General features: G+C 36.4%; 1 protein-coding gene across 1 annotated transcript in view; it reads left to right on the plus strand.

Moving 5' to 3' along the window:
* GABRG3 (gamma-aminobutyric acid type A receptor subunit gamma3) overlaps positions 1-23085 on the plus strand; it is a 441769-nt gene that overhangs the window by 412942 nt on the left and 5742 nt on the right. The window contains exon 7 of the mRNA XM_081947663.1: positions 18502-18654. Within this exon, the coding sequence (XP_081803789.1) occupies positions 18502-18654 (153 nt within the window). The remainder of the gene's footprint in view (positions 1-18501; positions 18655-23085) is intronic.

Below are 23085 nucleotides of genomic sequence, written 5' to 3' on the forward strand. Positions count from 1 at the left end.
CAGAAGCCTTGAAAAGGTTTCTCAAGAAGAACCTCAAGCTGCAAACTTCTTATTTCATATTGTGCTACCCCATCAAGAGACAAACGTATTTACTAACATATTTACCATGGGCATTTATGTCTCCTAGTTTGCAATATGATTAACAAAATTATCATGGTTCCAGCTAGCTTGAGCTGCAATTTTAAACAAGTTTACCTAGAGCAAGCATTCAGTTTGGTGAGATCTTACTTTCGAATACGGTATCAATAATTTTTATTCATTGCTCAAACAAGCGGCTTCAAGAAAACAATACAAGAAAAGATGCTATAATAGCATGTACATAAGCAAATATATCTATTAGGTCAGGGGTGTCCAAACTTGGGAACTTTAAGACTTGTGGACTTCAACTCCCAGAATTCCCCAGCCAGCCTGGGAATTCTGGGAGTTGAAGTCCACAAGTCTTAAAGTTCCCAAGTTTGGACACCCCTGTATTAGGTAATTCTTTAAAATGAAAAGCTGGCTTTTCACTGCAAATCCTGTTGTATGTTGAAGATATTTCTTTTATGAATATTAATAGGTTTTATCTTTTTTTAGAATGTTACTGACATTTTTCAAAGCCCCACTAGCTCCAACTGAGTCTTAATGGAGCATTAAGACAATGTTTGTCATATGAATAAACATATTGGATAAATACTTTAGAAACTAAGCTTTTTATCAGGACACAATTTGAAGAAAACCGGGTACACTACACATCAGTAAGGTTAACATATTCAAATGTATCCATCTGATCAATCCAGATTAGTACTAGATTATTGTTAATTTTAAATCCAACTAAACAGCCTAGCATGACTATGAACACAGGAAATTTGTACAGTTAGTCCTTTATGTATTACCATAATTGGGACCAGAATTTCATTGCTAAGCAAAGCAGTGGCTAAATGAATCCCACCCTATTTTAAAACCTTTTTTGCCACGATTGTCAAGCAAGTCACTGCAGTTGTTAACTGATTCCAGCTTCCCCCATTGACCTTGCTTGTTGAAGCCAACTGGAAAGATTTCAAATTGTGATCACATGATCCCAGGCTGCTGTAACTATCAAAAATACATACCAGTTGCCAAACACTCAACTTTTGATCACAAGACCATGGGAAGGCTGCGATGGTCATGTGCAAATAACAATGGCCACTTTTTTCACTGTCATAACTTTGAATAATCATTAAAAGAATAATTGTACATCAAGGACTACCGTACTACAAGGGAAATTCAATACCTATGGACGAACACCTTCTGTAGTGAAGGGTAGCACCATGTTCACATCAAATACCATGCTTGCTTTTACATTGTGAAGCATCAGTAGATCTGTAAGGATATGTCCAGGCCCAGTGCACAGTCTTATTTTTCAGCTCTGTGATAAACCCATATGTGACATTGGATGGATCTAGTTGTGGAGAGAAGGGACCTGATTTGCACACTGTTGTATGTGAAGTGGAGAATTAAGATGGAATGGGCCAACAGTTTTTAGCCTCCCTAAGGGATTTACAATATTGCCCACTTCCAACTTACACATATTAAAGCATGGCATTCTATTTAAAAAAACAACAACTGCAGCCACATTTGAAAAGTTGTGGCTTTGCAATAGAAAACAACATACTTCTACCTTATTGGAAACACATAAGATCAATTATTGAGGGCCAGCTCTGGATGCCTGGCTCTAAAACCTTGCAGTCTTGCCTTGTTAGGGTTAATATTCCCATAAATATCTTATTTCAGGCTTCAACATACTGGATAGAATGATGGCAAAAACCTTTGCTAAGAAATTATTGAATGATGGCAAAAACCTTTGCTAAGAAATTATTCTGATTTTTAAAAAAATATTTCTCTTGACCCTTGCTCAAAGGTGTCTATGGAGATGCTCGGTCCTCCAGCTTCTTTGGATGACTAGGACCTTACTCATAGGTTTTCTCTCCTTGGGGAAACTAAGTTGGAAATAAGACATCGTTCCTCTCTCGCTTTCTTGGATTTTCTTGTGACTTTGCTAATGCTTGAGGCATTAACCTTTATATTAGGCATAGCATGGAGACTACACCTCTAGCATCTGAACTAATCTTTTTTTTTTGTTAAATGCATATGAGCCCCCCTATCCACCTGCCATCATCCAGATATGCTGGGATTACAGTCCCATGTTGGCTGGGAATTCTGGCTCTCATGGGGTCATCAATCTGGGGAGAAGGTATTTCATATAACAGACCCAAATTTAAAATATCTCTTTCTTTTGTTTCATTTATTAATATGGGTTTCACAAAATAAATTTGGGCAGGGATTATATTCACTATAACTTTTAAGAACATCCAAGTGCCATAAGAATTCCTGGTCCTTCCCCCCACCCCCCTTCATGAATTAGCTAATTATAACAGCAGACATAGAACAGCAGCAATTATTGATGAGTAATTGTTATTGAAAACCAACAAATACGATTGAATGGCAATTCCAGGGTAGGATACATGGTAGTATCTAGGATCTGATTCTTTTTTTATGATAACTAAAACAATACGAATTGTCTCTGCAAGACTGAGATGCCCTCAACAAAATGATTCTCAGTTCCTGCTTCTCCATTCACTCTCCTAGTTGTTTTCTTTTCCAATGATCTATTCCATTCCTTTCTCTTCTTTTAAATATACGACTGATGAAATGGACCCATTGAACACCCTGAACTGCCTCCTGTTCCAGTTCAGCTCTATGCATCACATGAGCTCTCTTTGAATTCAGTGACAGTCTCTTCTGCATAGATAAGCATAGGAGTGTGCTATTAAAATGTAAATTAGCCTCAGTATCCCTGTTAATTTTAATGTTGTCAGCTTTCAGCTATACTAAGTGTAGCACTTGTGGGCTACATTTTCAGATCTCTGAATCTCTGCTTCATTTGCATTCTTATTAAAAACGTAGCTATCTTTAATATAATATACTACTGTTCTTGTTATATCCTAAGTAAGAAGAATGTGTAATAAAAATGTAAATATGGAAACATTTTAATCTATTGCAAACATGACTATGTTCCCCAAAAGTCATTCTTCAGTGCAGAAATTTGCTAAATCATTTGATTACAGCAGCTTCTACAAATATACATGTGTACCTGAGTTTGTAAATGAGAGATGCAACAGTAAACATTTGTTGACCTCAGGTTCTGTAGATGTGTTGGATCATCCAGAGATACCATTTATTGATTCATTATAATAGATGATCCCAGTATAGTCAAGAATCAGATGAATATCAATAAGGATGCGCTGGTGAAAGCTTCCATTTAATTCACTTTTCTGACATGCAGAAGGCAGCACTTTCAAATTAAGGTGGTCCATTGTTGAATTTTATCAGCTAGAAAGTTAAGATTCCTATCTTTGTTTGTCTCTTGATCCTTTTCTTACTCTACCTAGTAGGTGCTTTTAAATGACTCACAATCATTTCTGACTGACAATTAAGAGTTTCTTTTATCTAAGGAGTCAGACAGGGATGCCCCCTCTCTCCTTTGCTGTTTATATTGACTTTGGAAATTTTATTAAATGAAATTCAGAAGGACCAGGGAATAAAAGGTTTAAGACTCAAAAATGAAGAATATAAGGCCCAAGCCTATGCCGATGACCTAGTATTTGTACTAGAGGACCCATTAGAATCCAGTCGGAAATTAATTCAAAAATTAGAAGAATATGGCGAAGTGGCAGGATTAAAGATCAATAAAAACAAAACAAAAATGATAACCAAGAACATGACAAAAAAGCAAGAAGAGGAACTGGAAGTAACAACCAGAATGCAAATAACTAAGAAAATGAAATACTTGGGAATCTGGGTGTCGGCAAAATGTTCCACAATTAAAGATGATGACTATAATAAATTAGTGATACAAATAAAGAAAGAGTTAGAAAATTGGAAAAATATTCAACTATCACTTATGGGACGTATAGCGACAATTAAAATGAATATTCTACCAAGAATCTTATTCCTGTTGCAAGCCGCACCTATTAATACGGGTAAAAAATTCTTTCAAAAATTAAACAAAATAACCGCTAGGTTTATTTGGCAGGGACGAAAAGCGAGGATTAAACTAAAGTCAATGCAAGAAAAAAAAAGAGTTTCTTTTATCCAAATAGGGAAAGTTGTTTCCTAATTAGCAGAAAGTATCTGTTTAAGTCTCATACATTTAATGGGAATTTAAAGGCAGTGATTTTTTTTCATGCTCTGTGAAATGTTTCTTAAAATATATCACCTTGGCAATGCAATTATCCAAAGAAATGGGGTTAAAAGACAGTTATTGTTTAGCAAGTGAGCTTAAGAACTAATGATCCGTTAAGAGAAAATGTAAATGGTATTTCAGGTACAGTATAGTATTAGAGTACAGTATCACAATGTGGTACAGAAAATTAAGTAGTTTCTGAGCCTCAATTGCAGCCTTACAAGATTTTTGGCTTGCGTGAGGAGCAATCCTTTCCTAACATCATCCTATGGAACTCTGCCTTTGTTTTTAATGTAATCTAGCTATTCGTGTTTTGTATATCCTCCATATTTTCAAGCGAAGCATAATTCTATTCAACTGCTTATGCCATTATTTTTGCATGCTTGTCCTGGTCAGAGTGAAATATTTTTGTAGCTAATATCTATTGAGAATGCCTGCCTTAAGCTGAGCCAAAGCAATTCTTTTGAAGAACATTATTGACATTGAAGAACAACACTGTTGATGGTGCCAACATTTTTCCCTTTCAGTGTTTTTTCTACATAGCCACTGAAATGTTTTCCTCTGCATTTCCTTCAGTGTTTGGCATTTCCCAATTGCCATCAGCGAGATCATTTCATTGCTACATTTAAATTGGCTGCAAGGTATTGTCCACAATCCAGTTTTAGGGATCATACTGGAAGGCCAACTTGGCTATTCTGGGAAGGCAGAAGCAGAGGAAATGTCATCCAAGCCATAGAGGCAAGGGCATGGGAGGAGGCCAAGTCATATTTGAATGAATGCTGCAATTCTATAATTGCCTCAAGAGAATACAAGACAGCTAGTTTGGTGTAGGGTGGTTAACATGTTCACCTAGACCAGGGGTGGGGAACTGTGGCTCTTTTGCGACTTGTGGACTTCAACTCCCAGAATTCCTGAGGCAGCTATGTTGGTTCTGGAATTCTGGGAGTTGAAGTCCACAAGTCGCAAAAGAGCCACAGTTCCCCACCCCTGACCTAGACCAACCTTAGGCATTAAAAACCAACTGGGTGATCTTGAGCCAGTCACTCTCTTTCAGCCCAACTCATCTCACAGGGTTGTTCTGGGAAAACAGGAGAAGGGGAAATGGGTAGGTTTGTCGCCTTGAGTTGTGAAGGGGGGGGGGGGGGGAAGGCAGGATAAAAAAACTTTTTAAAAAGTAATATTGAACTCAAAGATCTTCTATGTAAACATTTATTTAAAAAATCCCGATTAATGTGAAAAGTTATTATGGTTGGTCAAAGAATCACCAGATGTTTAAGAAATCCTTTCGACTGATTTCGATATGTACTGCTCTTGGCAATACAACTGACCAGTATCACTTTCTGGGTGCAAAGGATGGTGCATGTTCATTATTCATCTGATCCAAGTTATCGAGTTCCATGTGGGTCCAGTCAACTATTCGTGTTGTATATTGAATAACAGGGACTGTCCAGGTATTGATTTCTTTAATGATGTTTTCACTATTTAGCTTTGATCCTGCTGATTCCAAAAAATTTGAAACAATTCTCAATACAGCAGGGTGGCATTAATCTAAATTCTGTTGTTTAGCTTTGTTGTTTTGGGAACTGGACATTTTAGTATCCCGGATGGAAGCATGAATGCTGTTTTCTGTCAGAGAATTATGCAGGGGGATTAAGATAAACAGCCAAATATTAATTAGAGATTCCAAGTATCAGGAAAAATAGTAAAACTAGTCACTCTACGTTTAAATTTTGTTCAGCTATTAGTCATTTAAGGTTTTAAAATGCAGTTAATTAATCATTTGCATTGACTGGTTCTGAGTTTAAAACAGAAACACTTTTTCTTTTCTAAAGAGTTTTATACTTTCTGAGTTTCTATATCTTACATGTATTAATCGACAGTGGCTGAAAGGTATAGTAAAGGTTCCACAAGATTATTACCAGCTCATTTCCTCTTCCTGAATATTTAAAACCAAATACCTGCCCTTGACAAACAGAGACGACAGATTTTACATCAAAATAAGTATGAATACTTTAATATATATAAAAGCAAAAAAAAAAAAAAAAACCCCACCCTTTTAAAGATGTTCAAAATAACTCCTTTTACGTTTGGTAGGCATCAATATTGTGTTCTCATTTTTGTATAAAAAGAAAAAAAAACCAACAACCCAAATCGCTACACTAGACAATACATTCAGATATTGATGCAGTTATTTATATTATATGTCACTCTTCAGTCACAGAATGTTATAAATCCAGGCTTTCCAGAAGCTGAGTCTCTGCACTTTCTATTCATTTGTACTTTGGGGTATTCCATAGTGACCTGATAATTTCAGAAGTTAGTGACATGTTATTCGGAAACTTAGTGTTCCTTGTAGAATGTGGTGAATTAATCAGCCATACCATAGAAATCTTGATGGAGTAACATCAAGAGCAAGAGCAAGGTAATTGTGCAATGTTCTATTTGATTTCCCCTTTCAATTTAGTTGAACTAATGGAACAGAATTTTTTTCTTGAATTTCCCCATTTTTCGTTGAAAAGATCAATCAAGAGAGGCAGACCAGAGAGGAAAACAATATTGTCTACCATGGTCCTTATCAGTTTCCTCAATAAAAGAATATTTCATTTGGGATCATTGGGAGAGGAACAGTGGATGTATGGCAAGAGAGTATGAAATTAGTTTGCACACAGGCTAAAAGGAACTCCACTTGAAGGATTCCCTGTAGTTCCATGATGTAGAATGTTTTAAGGAATTGGGGGGGGATGGAATATTGATCTCTAGGAAGGGGACTCCTTCCTCCTACACTTTTAGATTAACATTACAGATGGATTTAAGTTGAGAGGGAAATACTTTCTTGGGTCCCAATGGATTATATAATTCAAAACCCTTAAATTGATCCTAGCTCCAATAATATAAACAAGAGAAATTTTAAACAGCTCTACTCTGAGTAATGTCTTTGTCTATAAGATAAAGATAATGCAGACATGACAAAATAGCAATTCTTAAAGCTGTATAGCTCAGTGGTTAGAATCATTTTTTTTTACTACTGGTTATGTGGGCTTGGTGGGTGTGACAGGGCTTGGTGAGAGGGCAGGGGAAGGATACTGTAAAATCTCCATTCCCTCCCCACTCCAGGAAATGGTTACTGAAAAATCCCCATTTCCTCCTGATCAGCTGGGACTCAGGAGGCAGAGAATAGATGGGGGTGGGGCCAGTCAGAGGTGGTATTTGCGAGTTCTCTGAACTATTCAAAATTTCCGCTACCAGTTCTCCAGAACTGGTCAGAACCTGCTGAATACTACCTCTGGTATAGCTCCAAAATTAATACAGGAAGCTTGTTAGAAAGGACTAGCAGGAAAAGAAATGGCAGAACTGGAGGTTAGAGTGAAAAGAAGGATCAGCCTAGAATTCCTATGTGAACTAAATCCAATCCCCCTTGTTGACCCTTACCTAACTCTAACCAGGCACACTTACTTGAGAAAATTCCTGTGCTTAGGTTTTTAGCCATAAATCACCTTACTTGAACTTTCACCCATGCACCTGGGTCTTTTGTGCCTGATAGGACTGTTGACAGAGGAAGAAAAGATTAGAGTGCTCTATGCATAAAAGGCTGCATGAATGAATGGAGTGAGTAAGCCTAATGGTATCTGTATGTATGTGACTCAGCCCATTGGAGTATATCAAAAATAGAATAATAGTGAAGGCACAGAGAATAGAAGATTTTTTTACCATTAAAAAATAGACATTTGTATAAGAAAGTTTTCTGATTTGAAAAATGACTGTACAATATTTCAGGGTTTAAGTGAAAAACAAGCTATTTCTCCCAATGATCTAAAAAGGACATCGTAAATTTCCATCCTATCGGGGTCGATATATGATCTATATAGAGTCAATTTGGTGTAATGGTTAAGGCATCAGCCCAGGAGACCCACAGTTACAATCCTACCTTAAACACAAAGCCAATTAGATGATCTTGGGACAGTTACCTTCTAAAGAAGGCTAAGGAGTAGATAATAGCAAGCCACTTCTGAAAAGCCATATCCAAAAAAAAAAAAAAAAAAACCCTTCAGGAACTTTTCCAGGCATTCATCAAGAATCAAGACTATTTCAAAAGCAACGACAATAAATATTCTACAAAAGTTTAAGGACTGTGAAGCAATTCGCCTAAATAATTGGCCCATTTAATGACAGCAGTCATTAGATAGGCATTGCTTAATAGATATTTCTATTACAAATCAACCTGGGCATTTACGCTAGATTTTTTTTCAAACAAGTAAACTAGCTTACTTACTAACTACTAACTAACTAGGGCAGTTGGGAGGCATGACGACAGGTTTGTATTCCCTTTTAAAATTCCAATATTGTAAAATAGTTCTGAGGTTACTGCCATTGATAAACAAACAAAAAGTTCACTAGTGAAATGTAAAATAATAGGCATCTGCAGGGACAAGGTGGGGCTGTTAAAAAACATGTATCATACAATGATAGTCTAACCTTGCATCCTTCCCATATGCATGTACCAAAAAAAAAAAGTTTGCATTATGTTGTCATTTTATCAATTCGATGCCATCATAGTTAGGAATGGATGCCTAAAATAAAATATGAGCCATGGTTCTTTTTTTTCCAAATATAGGGTGTCGTTTTTTCTTTCATGTTAGTCAAATCCCTTTTAAAAAAAGAAGAATTTTATAGGAGGAATTAGTTCTTAGTCAACTTTTTTTCCTTAACTTTTTCTTAATTGATTGCTAAATAATAAAGTCCTATGGAGTAAATAATGTGTGTAGTGCATGCGTTTCTGCAGTATATATCTACATTTCCTAAAGATCAGTTTCAAGATCTGACCATCATTTAAAAGACAAAGGGAGGCCAAACTTCGAGAGGTATTTGCTTCAAGATTTAAAAGGACAAGCTCTATTAGAATACATATTTCATGAATTCCTCAGAAGTACATCCCATTGAGCGTTCAAGAGCTGACATTGCTAGCATAACATTTTGCTAACATTCAATAGAGTATATTGAATATTTAGGATGATAAATTTAGGCAACAAAAAAAAGAAAAGGGGTACAATTTATTCTTATGGGGGACATGGCATAAAAAATGCTATTTAGAGAGTTTCTATATGATACTTGTCTAAAGAATTATAACCATAAAAATACTTATTACCAAAAAGATAGTAAGTTGTTATAATCTATAGTACACTTCAAGGAAGATCAGACTGCTAGTTCCCAGTGAAAGTGAGCAAACTAATCATTACTGGTTGAAGAGCTCTCCCCTACATCAATTCAAGGAAAAGTGTATGAAATATGTATATACAGCTTATTTTACTTTAAGTACATTTTATACATTAATCTTTCCATATGCTCTTTGTTATCAATATTTCCAGTTGACCAGATACCTGATCTGAAAGCGTTTTTAATCATAGAATCTGTATTACACACACATAAATACACACAGCAGTTTTAGCTATGTATTAGTATACTGTACATATTAATCTTGGCTGATTTCAGGGCATTGACTTTGCACAAACTGTGAAGTAAAAGTCTCGGTGTTAGCATGGATCATTATTGCTATTGGTGATCCATTTAGTTTTTCCATACTCTTCTTTCCAAAGTTCTTAACACATACGGGACTGTGTATGCCTTTCCGTATCTGTTAGATTATAACTCCCAGCATAATCAACCCAAACATGTCACTTTGGGTAATAGGATTCTTCTGAACATTGATTAATGGCACTTTAATGTTTGCCAATATACAGTAGCTTTTTGCATGAGCAACCACAGAAAATGCTATTAGTTATGTGCTTGTGTCAGACAACTTCACTGTGGTTTGTTGCACACATTACTTATTTTCTGTCCATAGTTATTTGTCTACATTTATTTCCATACTACTTGCCATACACTAAATAAATAAACTGTAGTACTATATCCCTTCCGCACTAGAGAGATTGAATGAAGTAAGTGCCCTGACTTGCTTTGCGTATTACTTTACTAACATTCAGTAGAGTCTATATTAGGAGTGGATACTTGAACAGCAAAAAGAAAAAAAAAGGATGCAATTCATGTTGTGTAGGATATAATGCCTAAAATATGTTTTTTATAAAATTTCACTGTAACAATCCTTCCCTAAAGAATTATAACCTTTAAAAGCATTTATTTGCAAGATGGTCATTTTAGTGTTCGTGTTTTTATTTTGTTCACCATCTAGAGTTCCTTCTGGTAAATGGAGCTAGTAAATCGTGCAACCATATGAGTTTGTTTAATAAAGAAATAAAGAGATCATTGAAAGCAGAATTAAGATTCTGTTTGTGCCATATTAAAGGCAATTTTAGAAAGGTTTAGCAAGCAAAAAATCTTTGGAACAGCTAAAAAGGAATAAGGAAAATAATCTTCTCACTTTGAAGACTGGAATCATTGGGGCTTCAGGGCAGGCAGTGATAGCTGTTGGACTTTAGGCAGGATTCACCAAAAAAGGGATTGTGAGTGACAGACAGCTATCATTGCTGCATTACCACGAAGACTTCATGGCCTCCATTTCTCCAATTCCTCATGGCCTTTATTAGTAGTGAAGAGTCCTTTGATCTCCCCAGAACATAGAAATAGCATCTGATAATAAAGATGTATAGATGAGAGCCAATCCATCTTGTTTAAGACTTCACTTTTAATATTTCTGGTCCAATGTTTTTTTTTCCTATATATATTTTGAGATTTATGAATGAATTCATTGAGCTAAAGCACTGAGTTAAGAAATATTTTACATTATAAAAGTACATTTTTGGAAAAAAAAGTAAAGTCCCCTTGAACTGAGTTTGATTTCTAGTAATTTGCAGGGGTGGGGAATGTCCATGTTGTTATTTGTCCCTTGCCAGTCAGCCTGCACTACTGAAATATCTTGGTGATCTCCCAGACAAATACACACCAAGTTTAACCCTCCTTAGCTTTGGGATCAGTCAAAATTGCTAAGGCCTGTCACTTGATTAAAAAATAAATTACTCGGATTTTTGTTCCATTTCTCACTGACTTTTAAAAGCCATTGGTTAGGAAATACAAAAACACCATGCAAAAAAGAAATGTAACTTCTTGTAGCGAATACCAGGTTGTTGTTTTTTAGAATTAGAAATTTTTTTCAACTGTAAAAACTTCTTTACATTTTTCAAAATATTCATATGGGTGAGAAGGTATTGATTGCCGAAAAAGTAGTTCTTAGTGAAAACCTCTGATCTGTGATAGATGTTGAGTGCAAGATTCTATGCCAGGCTGCTCACCTCTTCTGCACAATATGGTACTTTTACTATCTGAAGGGGCTTTCATTTTGGACTATGTCTTCATTACTAGTGAATAAATATTTCAAGGAGTTCAAATATAGAAGAGAAAGAACAATGAGGACCTTTAAAGACATTTGAGAGTGCCCATTCCTAAGCTAGCATTTCCTTTCAACTTAAAAGATGAAATGAAATTGATTATGTACTAAATATCAGGCAGCAGCTTTTCCAACTTTAGACAGTGTCATTCAAGAAAACATTGACATTTTCCTTGAGCCGGTGAAAATGCTACAATCTGCTGAAGAGAAATGAAAGATTAGTGCCTCAGGAAGAGTGAGTGCCTCTAATGCAAATTACTCTATACTGACTCATGTCATCTAAACATCGTTGAGTTAAAAGTAAAACCACATTTCTAAATGTCAGGGGGGAGATTGTTCTACTCTATCACCCAAGGGATACAGTGGTTCTAAAAATAACATCAAATGCTTTAACAATGACAACATCTTAATACTGTCCTGTGAGGAAATGCAAGCCTTTTTATAGTCATTATAAATACTTCCTTCAATTTACAGTCCCATCAGCATAAATGCTTTTACCTAAATTGTTGCAAATCCATTTTGGTTCATTCATTCCCACTGCTATATTTATAGTGGTCTATTAATCTGTAATCAGAAATTGAAGTTATTATGAAAACCACAAGAATTTACTTCAACCACAAATACAAAAGAGGCCATCATCACTTCTTCATTCATTCTTCTGGAAGCAGAAATCCAGTTTATTACTGACTCCCCACCAGTTATTTTTAATGCGGCAGTTTAAGGTTTTTTATCCCTATATGTTCAGGATATTGAAATAAACAGTACCTGAAGTAGGGTAAAAGGGATCAATTCCACCTGTTTGAAAGGAACTGTGGTATTTTCTGGCATCATCCAACATTCACCATTTGATAACAGGCGAGGAGCAAAATGTCAGATACCCACAACCACTTCGCTGCACATCTAGAATGCAGTTTCATCTTTTTACCACATGCTATACTAAAGCAAAATGTGTTTTCTTGCTGAGTGTCAGAAACAGGGGAGGATAGCCAGGTAGATAAGGCCAACTAGTAAATGCTTCTTGAAGATCAGTCAGGACTGGGGATCAGATGCCTTTTGAAGGTAAGATAACCTGACTTTCCATTGTAAGAGAAGAACCATGTTAGTCTATGGGATAGTCAAAAAATCAAGACTCTGGTCTGGTCAAACCTTTTAAAACTAACAAACTTAATTAAAACGTATAAACCATTTTTCCTATCAAAATCTTTCTGAATTTTATTTCTTTCTTCTGTATGAATTACCTTATCAAAGGAGTTCGAAAGAGGAGAGAGTTTCTAATTGTGTTCCTTTGTACAATTAACAAAGGAAATGGACAAAATGTCACTGCTGAACCAAAGGGAAAACGCTCAATCTGAAATGACTATCAAGACTGGGTGGGGGAAGGGTTGTTTGTTAGAGTTCACACTAGCCAATTCGACACCACAATATGATGTGATATAAACCATGGTCTTTTGGATTTGCATCTTGATGTTAAACAGAAGTATAGTAGTCATAAAGTTCATGTCTTGGTGTTGCAATACATACTTCATCATTCTCTGGGATTCCTATTCTGGGATTGTCAGTAAGAGTAAAAAGAAGGAATAGGTTTTTCTCGCACACATTGAAAGGTAAAATGGGACTTCCATGTGCCTAACGGGCCTGCTTAATCCACCACCACCACCCCAAAAAATGAAAGTCCTTTGATCATTTCAACTTGGTAGCCTTGAATATATGATTCCATGAGGCCTCCTTCAGCCTTGCAGAGAGTTGTGTCATGCATCTAATCATCTGTGAGCTGATGGCTTCCTTTGCCCCACGTTCTTTTAATTTTAAAAAAATAGGGGACTGACATGCTGTGTGTATAAGAGCCAAACAAAATAAAACATCTTTATATCTAACAAGGTCACTGAACTCACAGGGCTTTTGTAGGCAGACATTCTTAGAAAATTGAAATGATAGAAAATGGTAGAAAACTAAACAGGGCGTTGTTCTAGAAAATCTTGCCAGCTTCCTTGTGAAGGAAGGGGAAAAAGTAAGTAGGAAAGGATTAAATGAATGACAGGAATATCACCATTACTTTTTCATTTGGCAGATGGGAGTTCTGTAACTGTCCACATCCAGTATTCAGCAATGTTGTGATTGGGAAGGACCACCCTGGTAGCCATTTTGTGAAAGCAAGAACAACATATCCTTAAGGTTAGAAAGGCATCCCCTTATCCAAAAAGATGGGGAATGGGTTGAAGGCTGTTTGTTGTTGGGAGAAGTGCAGAAATAAGCAAAAGAGAGAGGGCCAAATGAAGCAAAGAATCCATCCCTGGAAGAAGGAAGAAGCAGGTAGGCCAGAGGTAAAGCTATTGAATTGATGTGGTGGGGTAATGGCCTGAGTGCAGATTGGGACTGGCTTTAGCTGCTTTAAAATTTAAACTTTCATATATGCAGCAACCCTCTAAATTTTCCCAAAGCCCTCTTGGTTTACGCCCCAAAATCATTTGTTTCTTTTTTTCCAGGTCCTTAAAAGGTATATAATCCAAGTAACCAATAATTGACCATGAAATATTTGGATGTAAGGCAATTTAATTCCTGGAGAAAATTCAAACACATTGAAAGAGATGGGGGAAGAGGGAAATTCATATCTAAATTGTTTTACTGTTTAGTGCCATGTGACTGTTCTTTCTACTGAATATTTTTAGTATTTTGATTACTTTGTTCTACAAGTAGTCCCTGACTTACGACTACAGTTGAGTTCAAAATTTATATTGCTAAGCAAAACATTTGTTAAGTGAATTTTGCCCCATTTTATGACCTTTCTTGCCACAGTTGTTAAGTGAATCACTGCAGATGTTAAATTACTAACTTGGTTGTTAAGTGAATTTGGCTTCACCATTGATTTTACTTGTCAGAAGGTCACAAAAAGGGATCTCGTGTCCCTGAGACACTGCAATCATCATAAATATGGATCAGGTGCCAAGCATCTGAATTTTGATCATGTGACCATGGGGATATCACAATGGCTCTAAGTGTGAAAAATGGCCATAAGTCACTTTTTTCAGTGCTATTGTAACTTTGAACAGTCACTAAATGAACTGTTGTAAATGTACTTTAAGAATCTCAATCAACAAAATGCATAAAATAAGCAAGAAGACATTTTGTAAAAAATAGAACTTAGTACTATTTTTCTTTTAAACCAACTGCATAAAATGAGCGAGTACAATCAACCAACAAGGCTTTTGGGAATATGTTGAGCCTGGACATTTTATTTGCAGTGCCTGAATTGATTGAGGTAACACAAAGGTCTACCTTTGTTGATCTTCATTTCAGTAGCCCTGTTTCAGTGGAAAATCTTATTTTGGATCAAGGAAGGGAGGAAAGGCAAAAGCTATATATATTCCCCAAACTATTGCATCTCAACCAAAAATCTGCTTCTAAATTGTGTTCTGCATTCTGTTTACCTTTGCATTAAAAATTGTATCTTTCAATATGTATTTAAGTGAAACACTGTTGAGTAAATTTCACAGCATAGACAGTCACAAAAGAAAGTTTACATACCTGGCAGTTTTAGAAATGAAACAAATGTAGTAAGACTAAATTTGGGGATAATTCTCAGCAATGTTGGTTCATGATGAAACAGTTGGCTTGGCAAGAGAAGTTGGGTCCCGTCCCCACACCCACCCAAAAAAGTTTTTCCTTTGATTAGTTTTTTTCTTGGTTGTTGCTAGAGCCATAATGAAGTTTTTTGTCAGTTTGAATTGCAGCTAAATGGGAAACAGTCCCAAGAAAACATGGGTATGAAAATTGCATCCTCTTGAACAAACAGATTGAAAAAAGCACTTATGTAGATAAAGGCTGAACAGAATATACTTGTAACATGAAATGAGAGGAATAAAGAATATAGCCTTGAATGCAATTGCTACTTCAGGACTTAATCTTCAAATCAATCCATCTACTCGCTGGCGATGAAATTATATCCTTAACTGTAATTCTTTATTATGCTTCTTCTTATGGGATAATTCCAAAATAATCAATACAATAGCAGTAACCACTTTGTTTTCCTATTATCAATCCTTGTTCCTCCATAAAAATTCCCACAGTGGTTCACACGATGAATAAAATAATTGAAAATTCAAACAATTCAAGTTTCAGGGTTGAAATGAGGGGTCCTTGGTGCTCTCAAAACTTGGTTGTTTTCTTCCAGACGTTTCATTACCCAAACTAGGTAATATCATCAGTGCAATTCAAGTCTCAACTCTAGTCTACAAATTCAGAAACAGAAGTCATATTTCTCTAAGGTTTTGAGTCCTGTGTGCAATGTAATTTGAAAAAAAAACCTCATTGAAATTGTAGCTTTTTCATAGTAGACATACTTTCCACTAAGAATAGTATTGTCAGCAGGGATGAGCAGATAATTGTTTTGAACCAATTCAAGTTTTGAGGCTGTTTTATGAGTCACATCCAGATAAAATACAGTGGTAATTGCTAAAGTCACTTTTCCTCCACTAACAAGCACAATTGGTGAATCAACTACTGCTGATGAAACAATACTCAGAACTCTATCCATATTTAATCTATGGCTCTGCCTCTGTAGCTAATTGGATTTTTAATGGGCACAATGATTCATAAAGACTAGAGATTTACTCAATTATATGAATGGAGAAAACTTTCAGTTTTAAACATTAATGTCTATAATTCCCTGCTTTTAGCCAAAACGTTGGATGCTTTGAAGTCCAAAATATTAGGAGAGCACTACTGACCTAGATATTTTATGTAAATATTAAAAGAACTTCTACTACTACTATTATTACTACTATTACTACTACTACTCTGTTTTCCTGAAAATAAGACATCTCTGGATAATAAGCCCAATTGGGCTGTTGAGCACATAAGTCCTCCCCTGAAAATAAGCCCTCCCCAAAAATATTTAAACGCATGGGCAGCTGGTTTCCACCATTTCCTCTGGTTGTGCCTTGTGCCCCACTCCTTACCTACCTCCATTTACTCCTGCAGCTGAGCAGTACTTTGATTGAAAAGCATCCAGCTGACGCGCAGCAATGCAACACAGAAGCAGCCATGAGATGACCATGCTCGCTGCCTCCTGTACCTTAAAAATAATAAGACCTCCCCGAAAATAAGGCCAAGAGCAAGACTTTGTCATGTTTTCAGGGAAACACTCTACTACTACTACTACTACTACTACCACCACCACTACCACTACCACCACCACCACCACCACCACCAGGAAATATTGCAAGACATTTTTCATATAAAGAGGAAGCTGTTATACACTTCTACATAAAACTTTTCACAGACTCCAGAGATAATTCTGAAGAAAATCTTCTTGAAAGATGAAAGAGAATTATCATATTCATTTATGCTACCACAGAAGGAACTACTCCACCAGAGAGATCTCTGTCACAGAGCAAGTTCTAAATTCAGTATTAAATGGTATATAAGCAACTTTATAACCCAGTAAATGCCTGGAATTGACCTGCCAAAGGAGCACAACTAAAGCTGATATTTAAGTATTGATATTTAAATCTGCTTCCATAATCAATTGATTTATAATTAGCTACCTAATTCATAAATGAAACATTTTTCTTTTTCACATTCCCTATTTTGCTAACTTTGATATCAACTAAGATGTACAAGGATGAAACAACCATACTAAGCATGAACTTCTCTACACAGCTAATATATCTTTCAAGTAGGAAGTTTTCTGACACAACTAGAATGATTTTTAACTCAGACTAGCTATGAGTGACATAGATTCATTCTGCACAAATTGACTATGATATAACCCTTATAATTCATACTGTACTCATAATACAAGAGACTACTTACTACATAGAGTAACTGTACTAAATGTTGCAAGGAATATCAAATTTCCCACCCTTGATGCTCATTCTCAACTCTATCCCTTGGATTAGCCTCCTACACTTTGTTAACTCTATGTCTTTAATTTAAAAGACTGTTTGAAATTCTTATATAATCTATCTTCTCCCCCTCTCCCCACAGTTTTGGTTATGTTTATTTATTTATTTAGGAAATTTATTTGCCTCCCATCTCATATCCAATGATTCTGGGCGGCTTACAGCATAAAATATTAAATCAGAAAAGACATTAAAATCAACAGTTATGGCAAGCAGTAGATAAGGTCATTAACAATTACAAACCATCAAAACCAGATGGGAAAAGTGGAGGCTGGACACACACGGTGTCGGGAGATGGGATTAGGATTTAATTCATTAACCACTCCAGTATGAAGCTCCCCCATTGGGTCCCCAAGCCATTTGGCAGAGCCAGGTCTGGAGGCTATTTCAAAACATCAGGAGGATGAGAGCCGATCTCACCTCTGGGGATAAGATGCTTCAGAGGGCAAGAGCCAATATTTATTTTTATGAATCCAGAACTTGCATTTTATGTACATCCCATTGGGACTGTTACAAATTTCAAAGCTCTGAATTGATGGATTGATCAATTGATCCATCCATTAGACAGCTGTATCTGTACAAACACCATAATCCCTGGTGCATTTCATACGAAGACAGTAGTTGTCTTTGTGCTACCCATCAATTACACCACTGTCCTCCATGTGTGCTATTTTCTCTGTACCACCATAGCACAGAGTAGACTTGGTAAGTTTTTCTTATTTTTCAGCAGTATAGAGAAGTAAACTACTTCCACCATATAGTCCATTGAGAATGAATCTGAAAATTCTTAACAAAGCTCAGCAGGGCAGACCTGTTTAACAGTGCTTTGGGAAATCTCAGGATTGCTGAACCAGTTCTGTGTTGTTGCCAAGAAAACTATATCAAAATGTCTATGAATTTGAAAACACTTGGTCCTCCAGCCTATTGATCTTGCCATCAGAGATATAAAGGGTTCTGTAATCAGGCAATGCTGACACTCAGGGTTAACACTGCAGATGGTTGTGGGAATATTATTTATTTGCTTTAATTACATTTCCAATGATATCAATTTTTTATTATTGCAGGTGATTATATAGTCATGACTATATACTTCGAGTTAAGTAGAAGAATGGGATACTTCACTATTCAAACATACATTCCCTGTATATTAACGGTTGTCCTATCCTGGGTATCATTTTGGATTAAAAAAGATGCTACACCAGCAAGAACAGCCCTAGGTAAGATAACTGGGGTTAACATTTTTTATTCATTCCTCAGCCTTCTGAGAATCTTTTCTAATGTATTTCCAATGAATAATTGTTTTATTTCACTTGATAATCATGCTAACAAATGTTTATATTTTGCAAGAATTCCCTATTCATGGTTTCCAGCCCCTGGTTGGAGAAGTATTTGAAAGATTAATTCTCATATCATTTTCCTGGCGTTCTACTATTAATCTCTCAGTTTTTGCATCTTCTTAGCTTTCCTTCCACTGTTGTTGATCACTCTACAGTGTCCAAAGTGATATGTGCTAAACTTCTCCTTAGCCCCATCTCCCCAAATTTGGCATGAAATGTCTATGGAGATTCTCAGTCATCCATGTCATGATTGTCCCAAAATTGCTTTTTCAAAAGGTTGGAAAGCTGTGGTCTCTTTGTTTTTGCTTGAAAACATGTGTCCATCACAACTTTACTTCAGGTTGGATGCTGAACAGAAGATTATGGGGGTGGGGAAAAAACAGTGTTTTTAAATATATATGATTTGTACAATCATAATATTAGGTTAAATACATAGGTTCTTATAAAGGGTATGAACACCATTGTTCATCAATAATTTAGCTAGACAGCCAGTCAGTTTTTTTCTACTCCTTTTCTTGTTTTTAAGAATCCTAACCTAATTCTGATCTCAATCCTTTTCTCTAGCAGTCAGCATCTCATAATCATTATATAGTGTTTTCCCCGACTCTTGTGGGACCCTAACCCTTTAAAAGTTTTGGTACTTCTAAAACACATTTGGCTTGTCCAAGCTCACTGGAAACTTCCTACTGTGATCCTAGTTCCTGGCATACCTAACTTATAATATGTGAAATGTAAAAAAAAATATCCCTGACCCTATTGATCAGAATTTTGTGGACTAATAAAGAATATTTATGTTTTCAGTTTTCTTTCTGTTATGGAAGTATTCTAAGAAAGTGAAGAGAGAGTTTTATTAGAGATCAGGTTATCAAACAGCTTCTTTTACACAAGGAGTTATTAATTCTCAATAAACACTTATCTGAATATATCTAGACAGAAAGGGATGCTTATATATTGTATTTTCCATTAAGTAGAAACTATTTTTCAATATAGAAAAATGTGGCCTACTGGGGCATGCAATAAGAATATCTGTGACCCTTCTTCCACCCCCTAAATAATTTGATTCTTGTTGTGACTCTTTTGAGTAGCAATATTCTTAAACAATTTGTTTCTTGACAGCTATGAACACATTCATCTTCATCTGCCTTGAATTTCCATGTTTGGCATCTAATGCTTTGGTCAACAGGGCATGAACTGTATAGGATAGTCATGAAACTTAGTAGTTTTCAAATGTATTAGTAGTTAAATAAATCTGCAACATTACCTTCCATGCATTGCATGACAAGATGGTGGTAACTGGAGTAAGTGGCTACCTGATGTTCCAAATATTTGCTTCCTGCTAGCTAATGCTCTTTTTCTGTAATTTTACTACTTATAGCTTTTTTCCATTGAAGCAAAGCTTCTTACCCACTAATATGAGCCAGACCCAATGTGTTTTCATCATATGTAAGCTTCCTTTGACAATCTCACAATCTCCTAAGAGAAGGCAAGGCATTTTATAAAGGAAAAGTGAAGAAACAATATGTGTACTGCAAATGTGCATATGTTGCTTCACAGCAGATCACTGAATTGAAACTATCTTCTTCCCGCACTTCCTACTCAGTAATACTCTTCAAAGCTCTCACCTACTGTTTCAAAACTTAAAGGCTCTCACTGAGTGAAACTAAATTGGAGGTCATTGACTTATTTCCAATAAAAAAAATAAAAAACTTGTTTGAGATTCAGAGTTCTCTGCATGAGCTAAACATGGCCCTCCTCTGGCTGATTCAGAGAAATGGGAAAGTCTTCACAATATGCCACTATGGAGAAGCAATTTCCTCCTTATGATTTTATATATTTCAGGTGTAAGCTTACAAACATAAGATATACATTGCCGTGAAAGCAATGTTCTCAAGAGCTGAGCAAAATCTTCTTATATGAAATTTCTCACAACCCTGTGCCTAGTTTCAGGCAAATCTTTGTGTTATTTTCAAATTCTATCTACTTTCTACCAGGTTGGGTTTGGACCCACCAACCATTAACTGATGCAAGGTTGCCAGTGATGTGGATCCACATAATGGTTGCATGGGAAAGAAGTCAAATGAGCAGACTTGCAATCTGGGAGTCCTGGACTCCTGGTTCCTGCTCAAAGTGTAGTTAAATACCATGGCAAGGAAAGCTTTTGCCTAGTTACACCTTCTGTGTCAGTTGCAATTATACCTGGAGCGCAATACACTGAAGGCAGCCATCCAGACCCTTAGCATCTTTGGATTAGATTACTCTAACTTGCTATACATTAAGGTGACCAACTTTTTTACAATGAAAAGGAGGACAAAACACATTCTATTGTCCAAAATGCTAAGTTGACCAACTTTTTTACAATGAAAAGGAGGACAAATAAATTGGAAAAAATATATCGTAAATAAAAGAAATATTTTATTCATTGCAACAATAATACACTAAAATATGATATATGCATAATAAAAACATTTGCAACATTTTATATTGTGATTATGCTTACATGCCTGTTAATTATTATTTAAATGAGTACTTTTCCATTGAATTAATATTTTTTGTCAATGTATTATCTTCTAACAATATATTGGAAATATCTGAACAAGAAATATCCTTCATATTGAATTTTACAGCAAGTGCTGCAGCTAGAGTATCAACATTCAATCTCGATTTCTCACTTGTCGAAAAATCATTGGCAATTGAAAAAAACTCTTTCAACTGCTGCATTAATTCCAGGGCAGCACAACGTAAATTGAACAAGTATAAATAAATGTTCACATGGAATATGTTCATTTTTGAAATGGCTGAAAATATCCACGCATCTTTTATCAATTTCAACATGTTGATTTTCCCATTGTATTAATTTTTCAGAATTTAAATATACATTCAGTCTTCTAATTTCTTCAAAGAGACAATTGCCATCTATTTTAGACGTTTCCTCAGCGGAGCGGAGCGCCTGAAAGGGACGCAGGCTCAGCCTGCCAGGCTGCCACCACTCCACTGAAGACATTGCTGAGCAGAGAAACGTCTCCGTTCCCAGCCGAGCTGGTGGAGCGCAGGCAAGCGTCATCGCGTCGCCAGGGGCGGGGCAAGACCGTACTTCCGGGTTTAGCGCTGAAAGGGAGCGCGCGATCCGGGTTTAGCGCCGAAAGGGAGCGCGCGATCCAGGTTTAGCGCCGAAAGGGAGCGTGCGCGATCTGGTGCGATCCGGCAGGAACCCACCACTGCAACAGAAATAGTAAAATAATGCCTGATTCCAAATATATTTCAAGTGATATTTGTCTGCAATTTAGCTTGTTGGTGAAAATAACCTTAATGTTACTTAGTGAATTACTTGTGAAAGTTAATTAATGTTATTTAACCAGAATGAATAGGGAAATTTACTGCCCCCCCCCCAAAAGTTCTGGATTTCACTCTTAATTCAGTTATGATCCATTGCTGTAAAATTTAATGCATCTCATGATATTCATTTTAAAAATGCTGGGAACGTACTCCAACTATATGAATTAAATATTTCATCTGCTTTAGCAAACTCTTCATTTGTAATACGGGGTATGGTGTAATAAAGAATGCACAGGGGAAAAAAATAATGAGCAGAGAACAGAGATGTCAAATAATTTATTGAAGTACATACTGCAGTTCCTGAAGCTTTCAATAAAATATTTTCTTTCAGTTGCTTTCTTGATATGTTTTTCAGATGTTAAGAGTTCAGCCACAGAAAAGTACAGGTAGTCTCAGTGGTAGGTTCCTACGGTTCAGCACGGATCAGCCAAACCGGTAGTGGTTTGGCAGCCTGTTGTCGTTGGAACTGGCAGCAACCCAGGCCTGCCACGCCCCCGAACCAGTTCTCCAGGCGGCACCATAGGCACCGCCATCTTGTTTTTTGTTTCTGCACACGCTCAGAGCAATTTTTATTGCATTGCACACGTATGCACAGCGCGCATCAAGCACACGCAGAACGCCAGTGAGCGTACCGGCAGTAGTGACTGCCGGAACCCACTCCAGGGTAGTCCTCAACTTACAACCATTTGTTTAGTGATCATTCAAAGTTACAACTGCACTGGAAAAAGTGACTTAGGACCCTTATTCACACTTATGACCATTGCAGCATTTCATGGTCCCGTGATCAAAATTTGGGCTCTTAGTAACCGGCGTGAATTTGTGAAGTTGCAGTGTCTGGGAGTCACAATTTGAGACTTTCCCAGCTAGCTTCTGACAAGCAAAGTCAATGAAGGAAGCCAGATTCACTTAACAGCCACATAATCCACCTAACCCTTAACAGGTATGGCAAAAAAAGGTCATAAAAAGAGACCCAATTCA

The sequence above is a fragment of the Natrix helvetica genome (genome assembly GCF_964273705.1).
Source record: "Natrix helvetica genome assembly, chromosome: 3".
Lineage (NCBI taxonomy): Eukaryota > Metazoa > Chordata > Lepidosauria > Squamata > Natricidae > Natrix > Natrix helvetica.